The sequence below is a fragment of the Lepisosteus platostomus genome, chromosome 13 (genome assembly GCF_059453375.1).
Source record: "Lepisosteus platostomus isolate fLepPlt1 chromosome 13, fLepPlt1.hap1, whole genome shotgun sequence".
In the NCBI taxonomy this organism is placed as follows: domain Eukaryota; kingdom Metazoa; phylum Chordata; class Actinopteri; order Semionotiformes; family Lepisosteidae; genus Lepisosteus; species Lepisosteus platostomus.
This window is the reverse complement of record NC_142623.1, coordinates 24,832,529-24,854,468: the sequence shown is the minus strand read 5'-3', so window position 1 is coordinate 24,854,468 and position 21,940 is coordinate 24,832,529. Positions and strand designations below refer to the sequence as shown.

At 38.2% G+C, this 21,940-nt stretch overlaps 2 protein-coding genes across 3 annotated transcripts in view; one reads left to right on the top strand and one right to left on the bottom strand.

Moving 5' to 3' along the window:
• Positions 1 to 8,905: 8,905 nt before the first annotated feature.
• ndufb7 (NADH:ubiquinone oxidoreductase subunit B7) lies at positions 8,906 to 15,580 on the top strand. Its single transcript, XM_088603837.1, has 3 exons — positions 8,906 to 9,168; positions 13,600 to 13,768; positions 15,413 to 15,580. The coding sequence occupies exons 1-3, from the start codon at positions 9,057 to 9,059 to the stop codon at positions 15,495 to 15,497; spliced, it is 366 nt and encodes a 121-aa protein (XP_088459963.1). The 5' UTR covers positions 8,906 to 9,056; the 3' UTR covers positions 15,498 to 15,580.
• A 1,607-nt stretch (positions 15,581 to 17,187) lies between these two features.
• tecrb (trans-2,3-enoyl-CoA reductase b) overlaps positions 17,188 to 21,940 on the bottom strand; it is a 62,929-nt gene continuing 58,176 nt past the window's right edge. For both annotated transcript variants that reach the window (XM_088603818.1, XM_088603817.1), the window contains one exon: positions 17,188 to 19,760. In XM_088603818.1, the coding sequence (XP_088459944.1) occupies positions 19,587 to 19,760 (174 nt within the window). In that variant the 3' untranslated portion in view covers positions 17,188 to 19,586. The remainder of the gene's footprint in view (positions 19,761 to 21,940) is intronic.

The following is a 21,940-nucleotide window of genomic DNA, read 5'->3' as shown; positions in this document are numbered from 1 at the left end:
AACAATAAAGGGAATCAAATGCCACATGAGGAAAGGGAACTGGTGTGAGGAAAGGGTCTGAGTATGATTAGTCACTCCCCTAGGCCAATTATGAGGCTTATAAGAGTAGCTCAGACACATGATGGTGCAACAGTCCTGGATTCAATGTTGATCCTGGGATGTTAGCTGTGTGGAGTTTGTGTTTTCCCTGTGTTGATGTGGATTTCTCAGAGTGCTCCAGTTCCTCCACAGTCCAAAGATGTACTGGTAGGTTAACTTGCTTCTGGAAAAATTGGCCCTGATGTGATGTAAGTGTATGCATGGCAGTGGTTGGCCTGCAGTATACTGGTGTCCCATCCAGGGTGTATAGTTCCTTGTGACAGTTGATCGCAGGTTTAAGGATAAGGCCTATTATTTCTCTTACAATTAAGCATTATCAAAGTTTCTGTGCCTTGACCAAGCAGCTTGTGCCTCTCTCTTAATGCACAGGAATGTGGCTAGGGAGCTCCTCTAATAAGAAATATCAGTAGACTGTATCAAGCTGAACAATGTTGTGATGTATAGCACAGATGGGCTCCAGCAAGTCTCCAGGCTGGTTCATTCCTAAAAACCACAGGTCCAAGGTCACCATTCATCACCCAAAGGAAGATCCACAAATTGGGGATCTGCAGGTGGGTACCAGAACCAAACCTAATAGCATTGTGGCCAGTCAATAGCATATGTCACCCCATACAGTATGTTACAGTTGTCATCCCTCCTCTAGAGGGTGCTCCTACATTTTTCGTTGTGTTCACAGTTTTATTTGTCCCAGCTCTGTCTTATCCCCTTTTCCCTATTTAAGCCTGGCGTCTCCGTAGTTTTGGGCTCAGCTTTGGAAGACAGATGACAGGAGTGGCCCGAGGCCATAGGCTTCATCATGGTGTCCTGACCTACTGAGTCCGGGGCTCAAAACACCTTATCCCGTCAAGGTTTTAATTATCTGTATTCCTAGTTCCCCTGTGTTTCGTCTTGGATGGATCTCCCGGCACCTGGACCTTGGACTCCGCCCTGATTTTCCCTATTGGACTTCCTTTTGGACTCGTTTGCCCTGCACTCCCCCCATGAACAAGATCACGGCTGTCACCACCCCCTGTGTTTCTACCTGACCTGATCCTGCTGTGTCTTCCCTGATGTCCTACTACAGTCACTTCCGGATTATACCGCCTCGCATAGGGTCTTTAACAACGCATTTCACAGGAGTCAGAACCGACATCCGTGACAATATAAAATGGAACACAAATCATTTTTCTCCGGTCAACCACTGCATCTCTAAATCTCTCTCTAAACTCTTTTTTTCTCTCTCTCTTTAATGATCATGTGACTGTAAGCAGTTCAAATCAAGACAAACTTTTCTCCAAGAAGCCAGGCTGAAAGTGTGAGTCAGTTAAGTATAGAACTCTGCTGAACTCTCTCGGAAACAGAAGCAATCTTGTGTTTGCGAACCCACAGTTATTTTCAAATGATAAACAAAATTGGACAGCTGGACTTTTTGTTGACAGAATATTCTCAACAAAACTCTATAGCACGGAATAAGCTCAGTTCACCTTTTGTCTATTTTGTGAACCTCAAGAGGACAAACTATGCACACTGTCTTAAAGACCAAAGCAGGGCATGATTTTAGCAGGGCTTCATGGGGCCAACGCAAGCTGCTAAGCAGAGCAAAGCAAAAGCTCTCACTCTGGGACTCTCCCAGGACCAAGAAGCTGCTACGGAAGCCCAGCCACCTTTTACCAGCACAAAGTTTAAACTCATTAAATTAGAATTTGTGTTCACAGCAAATTGTTTCACAAATCTATATTCTATTACATCATTGTTTGTTATGCATGTTTTGGTTATATCAAGAAATTGGATATTTAGAATCTGTGTGTGAGACTGTAAATTGGCTTTTTGGCTGCTTCCAAAAATTAAGTACTCTTGTAATTTACTGTTACTGTTTTCTAATTGTTACAGCAAACTAAAACCCCCAATGCAGCGATTTGTGCCTTGACTCTAGTCTGAGTGTGAGGAGAGAATGTGTGAGAGCTGTACTGCAGAGAGTTTTGGATTAAACTGGCTTACAGGCCCGTGAGACGCCGTGAGTGTAGAATAGTTGAGTAAATACAGCATAGGTTTGCACTGAGGTGCTTCAGATGCTCTGTAATTTGTTTGCCAGGCTCAGTGGAGTATTAGCATGCTGCAGAGAATCAGGGTGGGCCAGCTGAACAAAGGCAGACAGGAGGCATCAGTGCCTGAATGAGTTGGGTATTGCCAGGCAGTGTAGCAGTGTGCTCTTCAATTGTTGAAGAGAAATAGTAGTCTAGATTTTCACACTTGGTTTCACCAGAAAACTGGACAATGTTTGTGTTCTTCTCTAGCCTATACCCAGGTTTTTTTCATGATCCTTTGAGCCAGGAAAGCGAGTTGCTTACACAGATAGCATGTTGGTCCTTGAGTAATCCCTGGCTTCAATATCAGCAGACTGATGGGGAGCCTTGGGTTGTCATTATTGAGAACCACAAACTGGCAGTTGCTGTGTCAGGGGTGCAACTTTTGTTTGTAAGAATACAGTCCCTGGCCAAACAGGATCAGCCAGTGGGTAGTTATGGGTAAACTTAGTAGCTGCTATTCAAGATTTAGTACTTTGTGATGTGTGAGATAGAATAGTCATTATAGGGCTTATTAAAGTGAAGACTGGAAAATGAGTGTGAGGCCAATGCATTATATCTCTTTGTGTAAAATTGACATTTTAGTAAATATTTTAGTGAATATTGGCCAGCAGCCATATCTTGCATCTCACAAATAGCAACCCACTGAAGCTAAGCAGATGTAAGCCTGGTCAGGACCTGGAAGGGAGATCTCCTGGGAAAAACTAAGGTTGCTGCTGGAAATGGTGTCAGTGGGGCCAGTAGGGGCACTTACCCTGCAGTCTGTGTGGGTCCCAATGCCCCAGTATAGTACCAGAGACACTATACTGTAAAAGGGCACCGTCCTCTGGAAGAGAATTAAAACTGAGGTCCTGACTCTCTGCGGTCATTAAAAAACACAGGGCACTTCTTGGAAAGGGTAATATCCTGAAAAGGGTACTACCCTGGCATTCTGGCCAAATTTCCCATTGGCCTTAACCCATCATGGCCTCCTAATAATCCCCATCTATGAATTGGCTTCATCACTGTCATCCTCCCCAGTGATAGCTGATGTGTGGTGAGCATTCTGGCGCACTGTGGCTGCCATTGCATTATCCAGGTGGGTGCTGCACATTGGTGGAGGTGGGGAGTGTTGATTACTGAGAAATGGAAAAGGAACTATAGTGAAGTGCAACTGAATAGAAAATGACTTTTTGGTCTTCAGCAAGAGGTTTCAACAAGAGGCAACAAAAGGACAGACCAAAAGTGAAATACCATTGTCAGCCATTTGATAATCAGTGTGCTAGTATCCTCACATTACAATATTAAGGAACCAACTAAATCAAGTCAATTTGTTTGGGGGATGTAGTGATGTGAGAAGCACTGCTATATACACTGAACCCAGGAAGGAGTTAATGTTAATGGAGAAGATGCTGTAAATTTGACTAACGTATGTGTCCTTCAAACTGGCATTTGTATGCCTACAATAAGCTAAAACAATTCGGTGGTGCTTTGATGCATGTGTGGATGCTTTCTCCAGAAATGTAATTAAATTTTATAATAATAACAAAGGGAATCCAATTAACAAAATTAATATAAATCTTTTTAAGGTTATAGTGATTAGAGTCATAATTACTTGCTCTTATCATTAATTTAATCTTCTGAGTCTCACCTTGTAATCACTTAGACACTTGAATCAGATGCACTCCCCAATGATAATGGTAGTGCAAATAATACCTTAATCATGAGTCTTTGGATCTTGTGTCTGGCCATTTTATAGTTCAATTAATCAGCTCAAGACCCAGATTTCAACATTTCCAAACATTGCACTATACTATTTTGCAATTTACAAAACCATCCAAGCAAATAATGAAAAGAGTGAGAATAATGAGTAAGAGTACAATCAACTTTCCATTATCTGTAAAACTACCTACAAGCATACAGTATAAAACACAAAAATACATTTAGATTTTTGCCCTTCATCGTAACATTTAACTCTAAAGCAGAATCACACTTTCAGGGCTTTAACAATTAAACAATTGTGGATGTGTTAAAGATATATTTGGATTTCTTCGTATCCACATACAGTACGACACAGTTGTTCTTCCACTATGAATCTAACTTACTAGAATTCGTCAAACAAGCAACAAAGATAATTGATTACAATAAAGCACAGGTCACCATAAAGTATGTTTTGATTTGCAGAAAGTTTTTGATAAAATCCCTGATTCATCTGTGGAAAACTGTAGTTTTTTAGTCCAAGGTAATATAATAGACATGAATGGAGACCAGTATAACAAAAAGGGAAACTGATTCTTAAGAGCCACAATCACTTATTGGGAACAATGTAAGCAGTGCAGGAATTACAATGCAGGAATCAGTTTGAGGCCTGTTGACCCTGATCTATCAATTTATTTGTTATAATATATATTTGTTTATTATATATAAGTATAGGTTTTTGTGATGTCAGCAGCCATATCACCCTGCAACTCACAACTGGCAACCCACTGAAGCTAAGCAGGTGTGAGCCTAGTCAGTACCTGGATGGGAGACATCCTGGGAAAAACTAAGGTTGCTGCTGAAAGACGTGTTAGTGGGGCAAGCAGGGAGCGCTCACCCTGCAGTCCATGTGGGTCCTAATGCCCCAGTATATTGACGGGGACACTATACTGTAAACAAGTGCCGTCCTTCGGATGAGACGTAAAACCGAGGTCCTGACTCTCTGTGGTCATTAAAAATCCCATGGTGTTTCTCAAAAAGAGTAGGGGTGTAACCCCGGCGTCCTGGCCAAATTTCCCATTGGCCCTTACCAATCATGGCCTCCTAACAATCCCCCTCTATGAATTGGCTACATTACTCTGCTCTTCTCCCCACTGATATCTGATGTGTGGTGAGCGTTCTGGTGCACTATGGCTGCCGTCGCACATTGCACATTGGTGGTGGTGGAGGGGAGTCCCCATTACCTGTAAAGCACTTTGAGTGGAGTGTCCAGAAAAGCGCTATATAAGTGTAATAAGTAGTAGTAGTAGTAAGTAAAGCCAGAAATCAAGATAAATCGTGTCAGACATTTTTCCATCTTTACATCTTTAATATGACCTTGCAACCAACAAAATTCAAGAGAAAAACAAATAGATAATTATTAGGAAAAATAATTAAAATTAAAAAACCTACAACACCCTGGTTGCATAGGTGTGCACACACTTTTATAATGGCTGTAGCTGTGTTCACAGTTAACCAATCACATTCAAAATCATGTCCAAAGGTAAGTAGCATACACCTGGCATTAATGAAAGTGATTCTGATTAACCCCAAATAAAAATCAGCTGTTCCTGTAGGATTTCCTTGAAACTTTCATGGTTGCATCCTACTGGGATAGCCATGGTCCACAAGGAGCTGACAAAACATCTACGGGATCTTATTGTTGAAAGGTATCGATCAGGAGAGGTGTATAAAAGAATACCAAAGGCATTGGATGTACAATGGAGCACTGTGAAGACTATCATCAATAAGTGGAATAATGACTAGCTCCAAATATCAAGATATTTTGGCACAAAACCCGCTGGCCTCTGTCAGAAAGCTGAAGATGAAGAGGAATTTCACTTTCCAATATGATAATGACCCAAAGCACACATCCAAGTCAACCAAGGAATGGCTTCAGAAAAGTAAGATCAAAGTCTTGGAATAGCCCAGTCAGAGCCCAGACCTCAATCCCATAAAAAACCTGTGGAATGACCTAAAGAGGGCTGTGCACAGGAGATTCCCTGGCCATATGAAGGAGCTTGAACTTTTTTGCAAGGAAGAGTGGGATAAAATTGCAAAGTCCAGGTGTACAAAAAGTTGATAGAGACTTATTCAAAAAGACTTAATGCTGTAATAAATGCAAAAGGTGCTTCCCCAAAGTATTAGTTATTAGTAATTATCAATTTGTTTTTCTCTTGAATTTTGTTGGTTGCAAGGTCACATTAAAGATGGAAAAATGCCTGACATGATTTATCTTGATTTCCGCCTTTACATCACAAAAACCTGCAATTTCACTAAGGGTGTGTAGACTTTTTATATCCACTGTAATCCTTTATATTGTCTCATTGTTTTTTCAAATATTTTTATGATTTGCAAATTTAACATATTACTGCCATGGAGAAAAAAATATTTATTGTGTTTAAAAGAGAAAATTATTGCAATTATAAAAGAAAGAATTGCAGTTTAACAAGTAAAGTATTGTGTCCTACATATACGGTAGGAAGCTGCTAACAAAATATATCTGGGTGTTTATGTAGACTTTTCTGTGTCCTCATCAAGACACTGTGGGGAAATGTTAAAAAGTCAAACAGAATGCTTGTGTTTATAGTACAAAATGTTTAATTTAAATCCATGCAGGTGTGCTCAGGTTTAACAGTATACTCATGAAAACAGAATATTGTGTTTAGTTTTGGTCAACATGCTACAAAAGGGATACTACAGCCTTAGAAATAGTTTAAAGCAACAGACATTATATAAATTTATCTACAGACAGGTTAGGTCAAGATAAGGTCAAATCAAGGGACTATAATATACTATAATATTGAAAGGGCACAGGGTCACCGATGGAAGCTAAAAGAGAAAAAATGTATGCATTAAAAAACATCTTTCACAAAGAGTTGTGGGTATTTAGAATAGGCTTCCCACCTTGACGAGAACAGTTCAGCAATGACTGGACAAAAATGTAAACTCACTCTGATGCTAAACTACTAAATGATCAAGATTCCTCTGTTTAAAAAAAATTATATCCCTGTGTTCTTATGATAATGTGTACTTTCCCACAGAAAGCAAGAATATACTTCTATTACCAGAAAACCTCCTGGATAGCAGTTTCCAACAACACTTTCTCCGTTTCCAGTAATTCAAAGATTCAATTACAATGCAGTACAGAGTACATTGTATTCATTGCATACAGGTACACACCGTACGGGTAATGTACTTGTTAATTATAACTCTCAGGCACTTCGCTCCAGCTCAGCGGTTTGTGAAATCAGCTTCCCACTCACTCCATCTCTCCGCTAATGTGGGGATCTTGCATCAAAGAGAACTTTGCTAGGTATGCCAAATTTACACTCTTTTATTTGCCAGTGCAAGAATACTATCCATCCATTTTCTATTCACCTTATCCAGTTCATGGCCGAAAGGGAGCTGGAGCCTATCCTGGCAAGCAACTGGCACAAGGTAGGATATATACTACAGTAAATATGACACCAGTCTATCAGAGAGCACACACAGACACAAACACATCTGCATCTCTCTAAACATATAAACATGTACTGAGATCATTGCTGTAACTTATAAAATGATGTCCCATTTCACCATAACTATGGTTTTGCAATTCTGCTCCAACAGAGCTACCTGCAGCAGCAAATCTGTATTCCTTAGAGATCTCCTATTGCAGTACTTTATAATGGTCCAGTCCATAATAAAAAAAAACCCAAAAGACTTAATTTTCTGGTATCAGATGAGATCAGGCTGCAAGACGTTAATACCTATGGACTTTTGGTGGGTGTAAATTGCTTTTTTTAACATACAAACACTGCTAGAAATTATGTGCAACTGACATGTAAAGCTAAAAAAGTAAAAACTATTTAGTCTTGAACAATGAATACTGGAAAGAGATTTGATACACGTATTCAATTTTCTGAATGTTATTAACAAAATCATTTCAGCAGATTACTTAAGGAACATCAACAAAAGAGACACATGCTGAATTGAAACAGGACTGCACGTGTGGTACATTTTGACAGAATGAATGTCCATAGGTGTTTATGTTTGTGCAAAATAAAACGATGTTTCCACATGATGGAACTATCTGTGGGTTTTCATTATTTGTTGTAACTTTCTGTTGATTTAACATTGTCTTATCAGGAACAGCAATGGCAAAAAAATGGCAAATCTAATGTTCACAACTGCAGTTATCTATTGTTATTCATGAAGGGCACACTTGCACAAAAATAATTGTATCCTCAATTTGAAATAAAATTATGAATTAATTCAGGATTGCATGGTGGCACTGTTGTAATTGCAGCCTTGAAGTGATAGAACTCTGCATTAAATTCCTGGGGTGCTATCTGCAATGAGTTTGTATGTTCTTCCCTGGGTTTTCTCCCACATTCCTGCTTGCTTCCGTTGCTTGCTGGGATGACACCCTGTAATGGATAAAGTTGATAGAAAATTGATGGATGGATTAATTTGCTTTGTTAAATAATGTGTATTAAAATTATTTTTCAGTACCATATTTCAAAGTTCTCACAGAGTTCACTATGCAAATATGTTTAATGTCTTAACATTGTATGATATCAGTTTAATAGCATAAATTGTAACTGAAAAAATATAAGAAACATAAAAACTAACAAATTTAAATTAGTCAAATAAACTACTTTAAATAAACTACTAATAACTGAATAAGTCTCAACAGACGAAACCTTAATTCTCTATTATTTTAATTTCCAGTAGAAATGAACCTTCCCACCCACTCCAACGGCAGGCGGAGCGACGCGCAGGTTGGAGTATTCTTGGTCGCATTTAATGGCAACGTCAGCTCAAAGATTTGGTTCAAACCACCAAATGGAGACGGGCGTGCCGACAAGCGGACCCTGCTGATGCGGCATTAACGCTAGGATGAGAGAGAGGGTAGAAATGAACCTTTACTTGGTTATTTACGTATTTTACTCCAAATAACGTAGAGGAACCATATTACCTGATGGCAGGGCAGATGCAGGGGAACAATTTATTGAAAGCACTTCCGAATTGGTTCCTGCCTGAACCGGAAGCGGAAGTAGCTCTTTTTTTGGGGGGGGAGATACAGTGGAGGAGGAGGTGACCTGTCAGGATACTTTCACACAAACCGGGTAGCAGAACGTTTTGCATTTGATTTCAATTGTATACCAAAGGAGTAAGAAGCTCTATGCCGCTATGGGAGCGCACCTTGTCCGTCGTTATGTGACCAGTCCAGACACCGAACCGGACCCCCTGAAACCTGCAGGGTTTGCCCCCGACTTTGGATTTCCCAATAGGAAAGAGCGAGGTAATATTAATTTAAGGTCTTCGTATATAGCTTTGTGTGCTTCCACTCCTCTTACGAATCGGATGCTATTTTTCTTTTTATAGTTTGAAGGTTATTTGGTCATAACGAGGCTGAAGCTTCTTATTCACGTTTTTCGTTCCACCTTAAATGCTGCTGCTGTGATATTATATCGCCTTTCGCCTGTAGATGGCTCTCTTCGGTTAGTACTAATCCGAACTGAATACTGTAGACACGAATTTGCACTGGCAAATTGTGACTGCACTTTCTGCTGAATTGCTGTGGCCCTCCCTCCTGATGATACAATTCTCACAATTCTGACACCAAGATGTGAGAGACAATGTGATAGACTGTCAAAATCCTGAAGTACAATACATTTTACTGTACCATTTTTTAAATATGACCCTCTGAACATGGCATGAGAGAATGCATTGGGAAAAGCTGATTGCACTTTCTGCTTAATTGCTATGACCTTTGTCTCAGAACTCTGACACTGAGGTGTGAGAGACATTGTGACACTGTCAAAATCCTGAAATAAAAGAAAATTTACTGTACCATTTTTTAAATATAACCCTGTGAACATTGCATGTGAGGATTTATAGTTAACAAAATAGCGCATCTTCTGCTGATTTGCTTTGTCCCTCCTTCCTCATGACCAAAACATCTTAATATTGCGACACTAAGGTAAGAGAGACAAAATCACTCATCATGTACATTTGTAATTACAACACTTCACTGTTGCATTTCTGCGTTGTGATTTGTCATTGTCTTGCTTTCTGAATGGAAAAACGTCTTTTTTCAGTGATTATGATACTTCGGTATGACATAAAATATGCTTCAATGCCAGAATAAATAATCAAGGAAAAAAATGCCCACAGTGGTCATTCAAAGATTATAGGAATGCTATATAGCAGGTGGGTAGCTGTGTCAGCATGTGTAGGCTTCAAAGGAACAAGTAAAGGTTTATTCTATGCTGAAAAGATATGAAAGAAGCAACTTTTTGGCTGTAGAGCCTTCTTCAGGTGTAAGAAAGATAGGGAAGTCAGCAAAGATTATCTTTTGGTAAAAGCAGATGAGGTTGACTTGGTTTTGCGGGATGTCCAGCTTGTTGGGGACTAGTACAAAACTAAGGCCTTTGCTGAGAAGAGATCACTCATCCTGTGAAAGGAAAAGGGCAGGGGGTATAGTAACAACAAGGTTAGGATTGGTGGGAGGGGTGTTGAGAAGTTGAGAAACTGGTAGAGCTGGGAGTTGAGGGATCTCATGAGGTTAGTTATAAAAGGAATATGATGTGGAGCTGTTACCCATAAAAATTCCTTAACTTTTTTTAATGTTGTCATCAAAGATAAACTGCAGTCAGCAAAGATAAAAAGATAAGTATCCTTCAGAGGGTCATATTTAAAAAATGGTACAATAAAATCTCCTGAAGTTTGATAGTCTGTTACATTGTCTCTCATATCTCAGTGTCAGAATTTTGAGACGTTTTTATAACTGGGGGTAGGTTCATAGCAATTAGCAGAAAGTACCATCACCCTATATTCTCATATGCCATGTTCTAAATGTCCCATTTAATACTGCTATATTAAAATGTCTTGTAAAATGCAATAATTTGAGACTTTCTTAAATGTTTCATACAAAAATGCAATTTGGACAGTCACTACTTAAATATTCCCCTTTACTGAGGATATGTACAGTAATCCATTAGTACATTTAAAAAAGATTGTAGAGAGCCATCTACAGGCGAAAGGCGACGTAACATCACAGGAGCAGCATTTAAGGTAGAACAAAAAACGCGAATAAGAAGCCAACTTCAGCCTCGTTTGGTCATACTGAAATAATTTCCAAAAAACATTATTTCAATAAATTAAAAAAGGCCTCAAAAGTAGGTGCTTTCATCAGTTAAAAATCACAATGAAATAAACCTTTTAATCCGTTTTAAATGTTCTCCTCGGTGTTAGATGCAGAGACAGACTAAAAAAGTCTTAAAATCCGATGGCTTTTGGAATCGGAGGATCCGGGTCCTGCAGGATCACAACACCAGCAAGTTTTCTTTCGAGCCCAACTCAATTACATAATTCAATCCTTAATTGAAATAAGTTTCTTGACTGGAATAGTTGCATTTTTTTCAGAAAGTTTGGGAATTGATTTTATAGTCTAAATCAAATCGCTTAAAAGGTGACCTCCAACATGTTTAAGAGATGAAAACAATCAATATTAATCTTTTATCTATATAATTGAGTCAATTAAAGATTCAATTGTGTAACTGATTGCTTGGCTGAAACACAAATCAGCAGTTACTTGCTTGCAGGACAAGGATTGTTAACTCCAGAGTTAGATGCTATAGCGCATAACATGTCAGTCTACTCAGCGATTGATCTGAGACCATTTTTTCATTTGTTCACTAACCCTGAGAAACATTGGGATCATTGCAACACACACAGCATGTGCTTCAAAATGGTTGTGATTCGTGATTTGATGACAACTCATTTAGAAAGTGAATAAGATAAAAAATGATTAGTTATAAATGGTGCATGTGGAGGGAGAGGGGGGTTAGTGCTTTTGTGAAATAAGTATTTGTGCCATTAAAGCTTCTGCTATCTTCCAAAGGGATTCCATTATTAACATGTAAAGTTAGAGCTCAGGCTGCAAAAGACCTTGGTCAGGGTCTAATAGGCCTAACTTCAGTGTCTTAGTTTTCATTTCAACTAAGCTGTCTGGTACATGGTACATTGCAAACATGAGATCACAAAATATTAAACACAACTCGTCATCAAAAGGTGCTCTAAAGCAAAGATGTCCTTTGATAGTAGGTACATCCTAATGCACAATGACATCACATGAATCCAATAATGAACTGAAAAATCTTTGGTCTGTTCAGCAGGTACAGAGTCTAGTGTTTCCTGTCTGTTTGTGAAACAATATGCATAAAAGTAACATAATGGAATTACAGTGCTCCAATTGTGTGCTTGGCAACATTATTATTATTATTATTATTATTATTATTATTATTATTATTATTATTATTATTATTATTATATCCCTAAACTGTGTGAGATGTGTCCTAGAATTTCTATACTCTTATCATGGGGTGAAGCAGGACCATACCATTCTGGTCCCAAGCACATTATTTAGTTGTTCTAATTTAAAATATTCAATGTTGCATTTTAGAAATTAAAACTTGTGTTTCTCTCATTACAGCAGTTATAAGATCAGCCATCTGCAAGTCCATCAAAGTACATTATAGCACCAGGCACCCAAGTCTTATTTGGGATTATGGAATAAAATATGTGTTCATGTAATGTGTTTAATTACCATGTGGGACATATATGAAAAAATAATAATGACAACAATAATATAACACTTTTCTGGACATTCTACTCAAAGGGTCTTACAGGTATTAGAGACTCTCCTCCACCACTACCAATGTGCAGCACCCACGTGGATGATGTGACGGCAGCCAAAAAAAATAAACCATCCAAATTAGACCTGATCTGACTATTACTGCACAGTGTGGGTATCCTGAGTGTAGAGTTAAAGTTTCCTTTCAGTCCTTTTGTTAACTAGATTTCTTAACTTCTAGTGTTTTACTTGAAAACACTACATGTTGACTACAAATTATTTGTACCAGTTCAATTTTAAAGCTAAATGGCTATAAAATGCCTATTGATAAGCTGCTGTCTTTCCTCTACATCATGGTTTAGGCACAGATTTGAAATCTTGAGAAAGTGATCTCTACTTATTAATGAGGTAGTGTACAGTATTACAGACATTGTACCAATTTCGGCTATGCCTTTAATGTAAGAAAATGCTCATCAGAGCTGAATGCATGTTCCTGTTCTACTTTTTATATTAATGTCTTAAAGTAGTGTCTTAAATTTCCTCTGCTTCCATTAATGACTGCTGTAATCAGTCTGTTCATCTTTCAAACTGTTTAACTTTTGTTTGAATAAAACCGGATTGAGAATAAACATATTTGACTATCATTTGATAGGTTAAAAAAAGTTTAACTAGGTTCAAATTATGGGCTGACGATAATAGTCAAGGTTAATATCTGGACTGAATTAATATCATTAGGTTTATTTTGTACCACATTAGTGTATCTTTGCATTACTGTTTCTAAAGTTGCTTGGTTATATTAAGTTTAAGGTATATTAAGGTAAATAAGCATTTATAAGCATTTCATTGCACTTGTGCATATGAAAAAATAAACTGAACTGAAACTGATAAGGAAAATATCATATTTGAATTCTGTTAAAAAACATATCTTTGACTAGATCTAGATTAAGAAAAGACCTGGAAACAGTATTTGATAATATCTTGAGTTCTGTATACCCCTCCTGCATAGGTTCACATGTTTATGACATCAGCAACAGACCCTGAATTCATCCTATGTAGTGTTGGGAGGTAGCCTATTTCCTTTTTTGTGCCCAACAGTGATGGTAGCCACACAGCAGCAGATGGACGATGCCCAGCTGCCTCTATCGCAGCGTGATTACTGTGCTCACTACCTCATCAAGCTGATGAAGTGCAATCGAGACTACTGGCCCAACTTCCTGGCCTGCAAGCAAGAGCGCCATGACTGGGATTACTGTGAACACCAAGAGTGAGTCCTCGCTTCCCATTTTCTTGCATGGAATTGTTCTTCAATCTTGCTTTGCCTTCCAGAGAGTGATGAGTTGCAGTTAGGTCTTGGAATTAACCAGTCCACGGTCTGCACTATCCCGGGAAGCATTGGGCATAAGGCGGGATACACCCTTGACAGGACGCCAGTCCATTACAAGGCACACGCAGACCCAAACACACACATGCTCACACCAAGGCCAATTTTTATAAAAGTCAATCAACCTGCCAGTATTTGGACTGTGGAGGAAAATTTATGCAAACACAGGCAGAGCATACACACTTCATACAGAGAGAACCTCAGTAATTTAATCCAGAGCCCCAGCACTGCTAATCTTGCCACCCAGTTTTATTAAATATGGCGACCTTTAAACAAAGCATTGACTTCAATGTGGCCACCTTCTTTCTACAGTACTCTCAAATTCACAGGGTACGTAGAAGTAAAAAATAAGGGGAAATTTATCTTATTGTGTTTTGTGTTGCAGTTGACTATATGTTGCACTACTTATTGTAATCGATTGTTAAGGGATTTTTTTGTTTTTCTCTTTTATCTTGCTTTTGTAGAAAAGTCAGAAGTAGTTTCTGACATCGAAGGACCCTTATCTGCTAACATCATAAAAACAAAGCTTAGATTTCTGAAACATTTTTGTCATGTCTGTTTTTGGTACAGAACTGAATTAGGCTGTCTGGTTAGAAACTAGTTCTGCCTGCAGTAGTGTATTCAGCCTACAAATTCCAGATGCCCTATAGCTGCTTTATATAGCTTTGTACCAAAAGCCTGAGAAAATAATTTGATTTAACTTTGTCTTCTTTTAAAAAATAAAATTTAAGAATGAGAATTTTCTTCCACCTATGTTAATATGGACATCTTGTCATTGTTTTTTTCCTTTATAGATGGTAACTAATGGATCTATCTTCCAATTTTATTCGGCATCATTCTGAAAAGGTCACAGTGTAAAGGAGGGATTAGTCTTAAATCCTAATCATACATTTATTCCTTTTGCTTTTACTGAAGTCTTATGTTATCTGATTAGCTTAATACAGCTCGTTTCATTGCTCATGACAATGTCATGGTCCTGGCAACTTGTTCTTTCTTGAACAATTTTCCAAGTGATGTTCTGTTTATTCTAAAACAAAATTGATTGCTTTCGAAAAGTAAAGAGAATTCTATATCATTTACTAGTATTTGCCAATAACTTTTTCATCATAAAAAATGATAGAAGAAGAATTATTTCATTTTTGATGTTGCTCCTATTTATATGACACAAGCACTATATGACAATGTGTAAGTGGACTGAGTTAACAGGCTGAAGTAGAGTACTTATGGCAATCATTTGTATTTGAAACAGAAGAATTTCTAGTTTGAACTCTAGTCTATACCCTAGACAGGACATTTAATCCTGAAATCACTGGACTATAACCTTGTGATGGGAGAACACTGTGCTATCTGGTTTACAGATAAATACCAAGTTTAAAGATGCAAATGCTGGATAAAGGATTATTTTCATTATACCCTGTTCTGGTGTTCATATAAGAGATGCAAATTCTACAATGGAGATGAAAGCACTAAAAGCTGTCTATGCATTAAACTTAAACACTTGTTTCCATCTTGCCTCCTCATCTCCAGCTATGTGATGAGGTTGAAAGAGTATGAGCGAGAGCGGCGTTTGCTGATGAGGAAGAAGAGGCTGGAAGAGACCAAGGCTGCATGATCCCAGCTTCAGCAGAGCTGCCTCACTTTGCGAGAAAATGGAACCCTTTTCTGTACATCGAAAATAAAATCATAATTAATCTAGTTGGTTCTCTACCTTCTTCCCTTTTGTTTTTCAAAGTTAAAGTCAAATGGTTATCAGGACATTTATTGTTTCTGTAAAGGATTTTCAAAGCCTGCACATAACCAGCCTGCTCTGGTTTGTGTTTGTAAAGGAGAAAAATAGTAAAAAAAAATCAGGTTGCTCCTGGAAGTAGGGTTGGTCCCTAACTGTAGGAATGGGGACTCTGTGAAAGATGCCTTTTTTTCACATATGATGTTAGGAATAAATTTGTGACTGCTCATGTTTATTAAATGTTACAACGCTGTCAAATAAGGGTGCTGAAACCTGGTTACAAAGCTTAAATTCCAATTCTGGTGTGTTTCATCTCTCCACATGGGTTCCTCAATGTCTGTCTCCAGCACCTGTGCTATGTAGTCAAGCTGCACGCAGAAAGCTGTTCCCTTATATTTTGGAATTCTTTGGCATTAAAAGTGCTGCATTAATTAGTTCTGTTACTCCTAGAATCGTTTTTTGCTAGTACAATATAAAAAATACCATGCAGTCAAATGAATAGTGAATTGGTAATGTCATGTCCTGGGCATGCATGACCACCTCTGAAACTGGCTCACTCATTCTTATTCATTCCTCTTTATAATGTAACTAATGATGGCAGCCACAGAATGAATTTACGGAAACTTTGTTTTGGTAGAAGAAAGGACTTCTGGGTTCTTAAGCAGAGCTTTACCAAGGAACATTACAAAAAATACAGCAAATGCAACCAAGAATTTCTTCAGGAAAAAAATGAAGGAAATCCTAGATGCCTATTCTTGGGGTGTTTTAGAAGATTGAGGTGTAAAATGCTTATCATTTTAAACATTGGGGTGGAGCGGTGGCTCTGTGGCTAAGGATCTGCGCCTGTGGCTAGAAGGTTGCGGGTTCAAATCCCACAGCTGGCAGAGGAATCCTACTCTGTTGGGTTCCTGAGCAAGGCCCTTAACCCCAGCTGCTCCAGGGGTGCTGTACAATGGCTGACCCTGCACTCTAACCCCAAGCTTCTCTCTCCCTGTCTGTGTGTCTCATAAAGAGAGCAAGCTGGGGTAGGCAAAAAGACAGATTCCTAATGCACGAAATTGTATAGGGCTAATAAAGTGATCTTATCTTATCAATTGGATTTCAATCTAGAGACTGACAAGGCCAGAATGGCTGCAGCAAAGGCTTGGGAGAGCAGCTTAAATTGCTCCATAAAGCTAGGTTTTGGTCACTTGAAATTACTGGGTTGAACACTGTGTTCTAATATGAGCAAATGTATTTATTATCCAAAATTATAATGTGTATTGTACTTATCAGTCATATTAATCTCATTATCACAAATACCAATTGCTTTCACAGTAAAATACTTTTGTTTGTGCTATCCCAATACTTTTGAAGGGCACTGTAAAGAAGTTCTATAAAGCACAGTAAAAAACAAAATATTTTATAGTCCAGAAGCCCACTCGGATAACTTTGAAATTAAACAGGAATGCAAAAATAAGTTGCTGTTAAATTATTACTGGTCTTTTCAGATTCACAGTCATTTCTCCTCAAGCACTTGTGGGGGTTTCAAGAAATTAAAAAATGACCTAGGAACAAAGGTGACTCAAACATGGACTTGTTTTTAAGAACAAGCAAGGACTGGTATCTTTTATTTGTCCATTACAGCTTACAAGACACACCATTCGGAAGGTAAGAAAAATGTCCACATTAAGTAGAAGCAAAAAAGACAACCAAGGCCAGCAGATGTCTGCATTCTATGTATTTAGACTGTTCTGTAAACAATCATTCACATACAAGAAAATGAGTGACAGATCAAATGAAAAAGACAATCGCAAATTAACATTTTATAAATTTGTCTCATTAGTACATAAGCATATTACAGAGCAAATCACGTGATTTTTTCAACCTCATTTCTAACTCTGTTGTATTAACAAGACTGAGTTTAATTAGAAGACAGAGAATGAGTTCTTTCAAAATTAAGACCAGGAGTTAGACGGCATTACAGACAAGTAGGTTGCCACAAGACTGGAGTACTTCGCTGCACTTCGACAGCAGTAATATGAAAACGCAAGCAGAAGACAAGAAAATACATCACTCTTAACTATAGGTTGTAGATTTCTGTTCATTTTGATGGACTACCCAAATGTAATAATCAAAAAACATCTATAATGCAACTCAAAAGCCTCAGAAGATCCTTTACAATGCTAATGGTGGCTACTGTAGCGCTTTAGAAATTAAAATGCATTATTTAACATTGGCTGTACTACTAGCACTGAGCTTCGACAGATTTAATCCAGACTTCTAGTTTTGAATGGATTGATCTACAGTACACAGAACATGTCTTGCAAATTAAAAACTGGAATCCAGTCTGTACAAAGAAGAAGCTCTAAGAAGAAGAACAAAATATGTATGGTACTGACACTATTTTGTTAATATTCATATTCAGTCACTAGACAAAGTATTAAGAACCCCCAGTCAAATTAGTATACTTTCTCAGTGGCAGGCAATGCATACCTGCCTTGAGGAGCAGGAGACAGACTTCTGTAACCATATTTAAAAAAAAATAGCATTTAGGACTGAACATCATGTTTCTGCATATGTACCATTACCTCAATAGATTCCTGTGCTACTAGGAGAACAGGACTGATCCGCACATATTTAAAAAACTTGTTCAAACTGTTACTTCTGCTCAATACCTTATTCAATAGATTTCTAATACACGTTGCTGAAATATGTAGGCCAAGGCATTTCCGTTTGAAACTGTAGAAAACGTTGTTGTACAAATAATTCAACCCATGCTCCTAAATCAAGACTCCAGTCCAGATGCCAAGAAGAATTTATGGTTATAATCCACACAACTCCATTTCTTAGTTACTCTGCATAGTTAATATGTGCCACACAAAAAGATGGGTGGCCACAGAGATGTTACTGAAGTCTTTTAAAAAAGATTTTTAAAGTCTTTCAGTTCTGTGTATCCTTCTTAGCTATAACTTTCTCTTTCTGCTACAGACATCCTGTAAACCTCACGTTGCTACAATTGCAACATAGCACTTTTTCAAATTCAGCAGCTCTCAATCAATTTTAAAAGTAAGTCACAATTCAGTTAATTTTTTATTACAAACAAATCCACTTTTAGCCTTTCTGTAGTATCATACTTCCTTCTACGTCACTCCTCAGGAGGTTACAGGGATATAGCAGTCATCTTAATTCTTCAGATTCTAAACGCCCCATATTTCTAAAACATTTATGAAAACAGGGGTTCTGACTCTAAAAAGCATATCCCTAGAGAGTAATACTGCCCCATACCACTCTCATCAGTGTCATAAAACTTGATATAAGTACCTTTCTGTTCACACTTTCTATTACAATCCATAAATAGACTAAAATGTTTTTGTTGTAGAACAATGATTACTGGAAGAATCAATAAAATCTGGTTGGAAGGTTTTAAGTGAATGAAAAAAATGGTTTGGGTTTAGGTATAAGTATTTGAAAATGACTTTTTTCTGCAGTTGGTCTTGAAATCCTGACACACATTAACCAATAATGAATTATCATGTGGGACATGTGAAAATGTGTGGATCTCACCACAAAACCTTTGTGTCTTCAGGAATAAGAGCAGCATTTTTAAACATTTGCCTTTTTTAACAAAAATCAAGTGCTTTTTCATACTTAACATGTCAGCAGGAAGGAGAAACTGCATCAGGATCCTCACTGCAAAAACTAAAGAAAACTGTTAAAAATATTAAGAATTTTTTCTAGCATTCATTATAGGTATACAATACTGAGAATGTTATCACAAAAAAATTGCAGGAAGACTAAACAGAAACAAAGCTGTAATTTGAATGGCAGCAACAATTTCCACACACCACTAGCTACATCAAAAGTCTTTTGAGTTGCATTATGACGAATATTACTGTAAAGATTTTTTTCTCTCTGTTTAGACCTCCCTCTTTCTGATTCCAAGCTCCTTTCCTGGCCAGTTCCCAATGGTAATGTGAGGTGATCTACAGTAGCTCACAGTAGGAAAGGCATAATAGGGGAGCGCAGAGGAGGGTAGTCCCGAAACTCCTTCAGGTAGCTGCGGTGCTTCCCCTTGGCCCACACGGTCATCTGGATGAAACCCACCAGAGTGAAGAAGGCCACTGGCAGACATTGGGTCATCACCGTGAAGCCCACCCAGGAACCCAGCTGTCAAGAGAATCTGACATAAGCACACATCCCCTTCAAACTTTACATGAAAAATGCTTTAAAGAACATTTAGATCTGCCCTCATACTAGACATGTGCTAAAGTTTTTCCATCGCACATCTCCATGGCCAGTGCCATTCCATACCAAAAATACCCTGAATGGATGGAGCTGCCTGCCTCTCACCTTCAGATTATTAAAGAAAACAACTACCTAAAGTGCATTTAAATTCCATCTAAGGCCAACTAAAATTCTCAATCAATTAATGACTACTAAATGGGCAAGACGAGCCTAAGGGCCACCTATTATTTGTTATCTTTATGTCCTTATATCATGACTCCAAAGCAAAGTTTTCATCTTTCTCAATAAACTATACTTCTGGATAAATTGTAAAAAGAGAATAACTGTATAAAGGAAAGGTTATTCACAGAATTAAAGTTACTGACCTTTGAAAGAAAGGTCATTTGAAAGGAAGGAGAATAAAAAGGGTCAATAAATATGCTGTCAGTTGTCAATTTATAAACTTTTATTAAAACTAAAAGTTCAGTGTTTTCTGTAAGGATTCCTTTGTGTCAGTGCCACCACATGCTATGACCATCTGAAAACAATAATATTATAGAGCTAAATTATTAATAATGATAAATTATTTGACATGAACAGCTAGCAGCCATGTCATCCTGCAACTCACAACTGGCAACCCACTGAAGCTAAGCAGATGTGATCCTGGTCAGTACCTGGACGGTACTGGAAGAGGTGATAGTGATAGTTGAGATTTTGATTTTTCAGCTGAAACAAACGCATTTTTGAAACCATGGGCATCCCACTGTAAGCTGTGGCCAGAAATGCATACACCAGCAGAGGGCACTCACCCCACCAGTATAGTGATCGGGGACGCTATACTGTAAAAAACCGAGGTCCTGACCATCTGTGGTCATTAAAAATCCCAGGGCATTTCTCGAAAAGTGTAACCCCAGCATCCTGGCCAAATTTCCTATTGACCCTTTCCAATCATGGCCTCCTAATAATCCCCATTTATGAATTGGCTTCATTACTCTGCTCTCCTCCCCACTGATAGCTGATGTGTGGTGAGCATTCTGGTGCACTATGGCTGCCGTCGCATCATCCAGGTGGATGCTGCACATTGGTGGTGGTGGAGGGGAGTCCCCATTACCTGTAAAGCGCTGTGAGTGGAGTGTCCAGAAAAGCACTATACAAGTGAAAGCAATTATTATTATTATTATAAGGTCTTGAAAAGCAACTTCTCAAGCTGCTTTACGGGAAAAAATAACAAATATAAGAGATAACAAAATTAGCACAAAGATACATAAGGGATTAGACATGTAGTAGAAGATGCAAGGAGAAGACAGATGCCAATTACATAATAGTCTTTCTTAAGAAGAAAGTTTTGAATCAGGATTTGAATGCACTTACAGATGCAGCCATTCAAAATGGGTGAGGTATTTCGCGGCATACCGCGACACGCCCACCGGGGTATCACGCGGTATCACGTGTGTCACGTGACTAACTATCCGGCGTCGCCTTGTAAAACCGCCAGGGGGAGCTTAACCTCTCATGTACAGCATTCGAGCCTTTAATTTTGAACTGTGTATTACAGCATGTTAATCATCAGTCATTCAAATGTTGGTATATTTTACGAAAGCAAGATTGCTCAGTTGGACAAAAGTACACAACCTACCTTTATCAGAAATATTTATGCATCAAAGCCTTTACTGAAGATATTACTAATAGTATTAATAATGGATGACTTTGGACAAGCTGTATACTCAAAGTATAATTTCTTTAGCACATTTGTACAAGCACTTGGAATCTGTCCAAGCCATACTTTGTCATGCATTTTGTTTTACTTCAACGGGCATAAAAACTTCCTTGCTTTTAACAGGGCGTTTCATAATTTCTAACTACGAAAATGATTTAAAATGCGACACCTATCATGAAAAGAAAAAAATACACACCAGTATTCCATTTCTCCCTAAACATTGTAAGCTTCGAAGTCTTTAACTAACGTGATACCGGAGTCAACAAGCATACTTTTAGAATTTGATTAAAAGGGAATATAATATGGAATCGCGTATCTCAAGAATTTAATAACGGTATGATTATATCCGTGTACTGCGGCAGGGCTGTGTAGGGCTGTTTCGCCTGCCTGCTTATGCGAGCTGTCT

Bases quoted from the DNA above. Each gene is read 5' to 3' on its own strand.
- ndufb7 (XM_088603837.1), top strand. From the start codon at position 9,057: ATGGGAGCGCACCTTGTCCGTCGTTATGTGACCAGTCCAGACACCGAA. The intron at 9,169-13,599 runs GTAATATTAATT...TGTGCCCAACAG, and splicing joins TCCCAATAGGAAAGAGCGAG to TGATGGTAGCCACACAGCAG. The intron at 13,769-15,412 runs GTGAGTCCTCGC...CCTCATCTCCAG, and splicing joins GATTACTGTGAACACCAAGA to CTATGTGATGAGGTTGAAAG.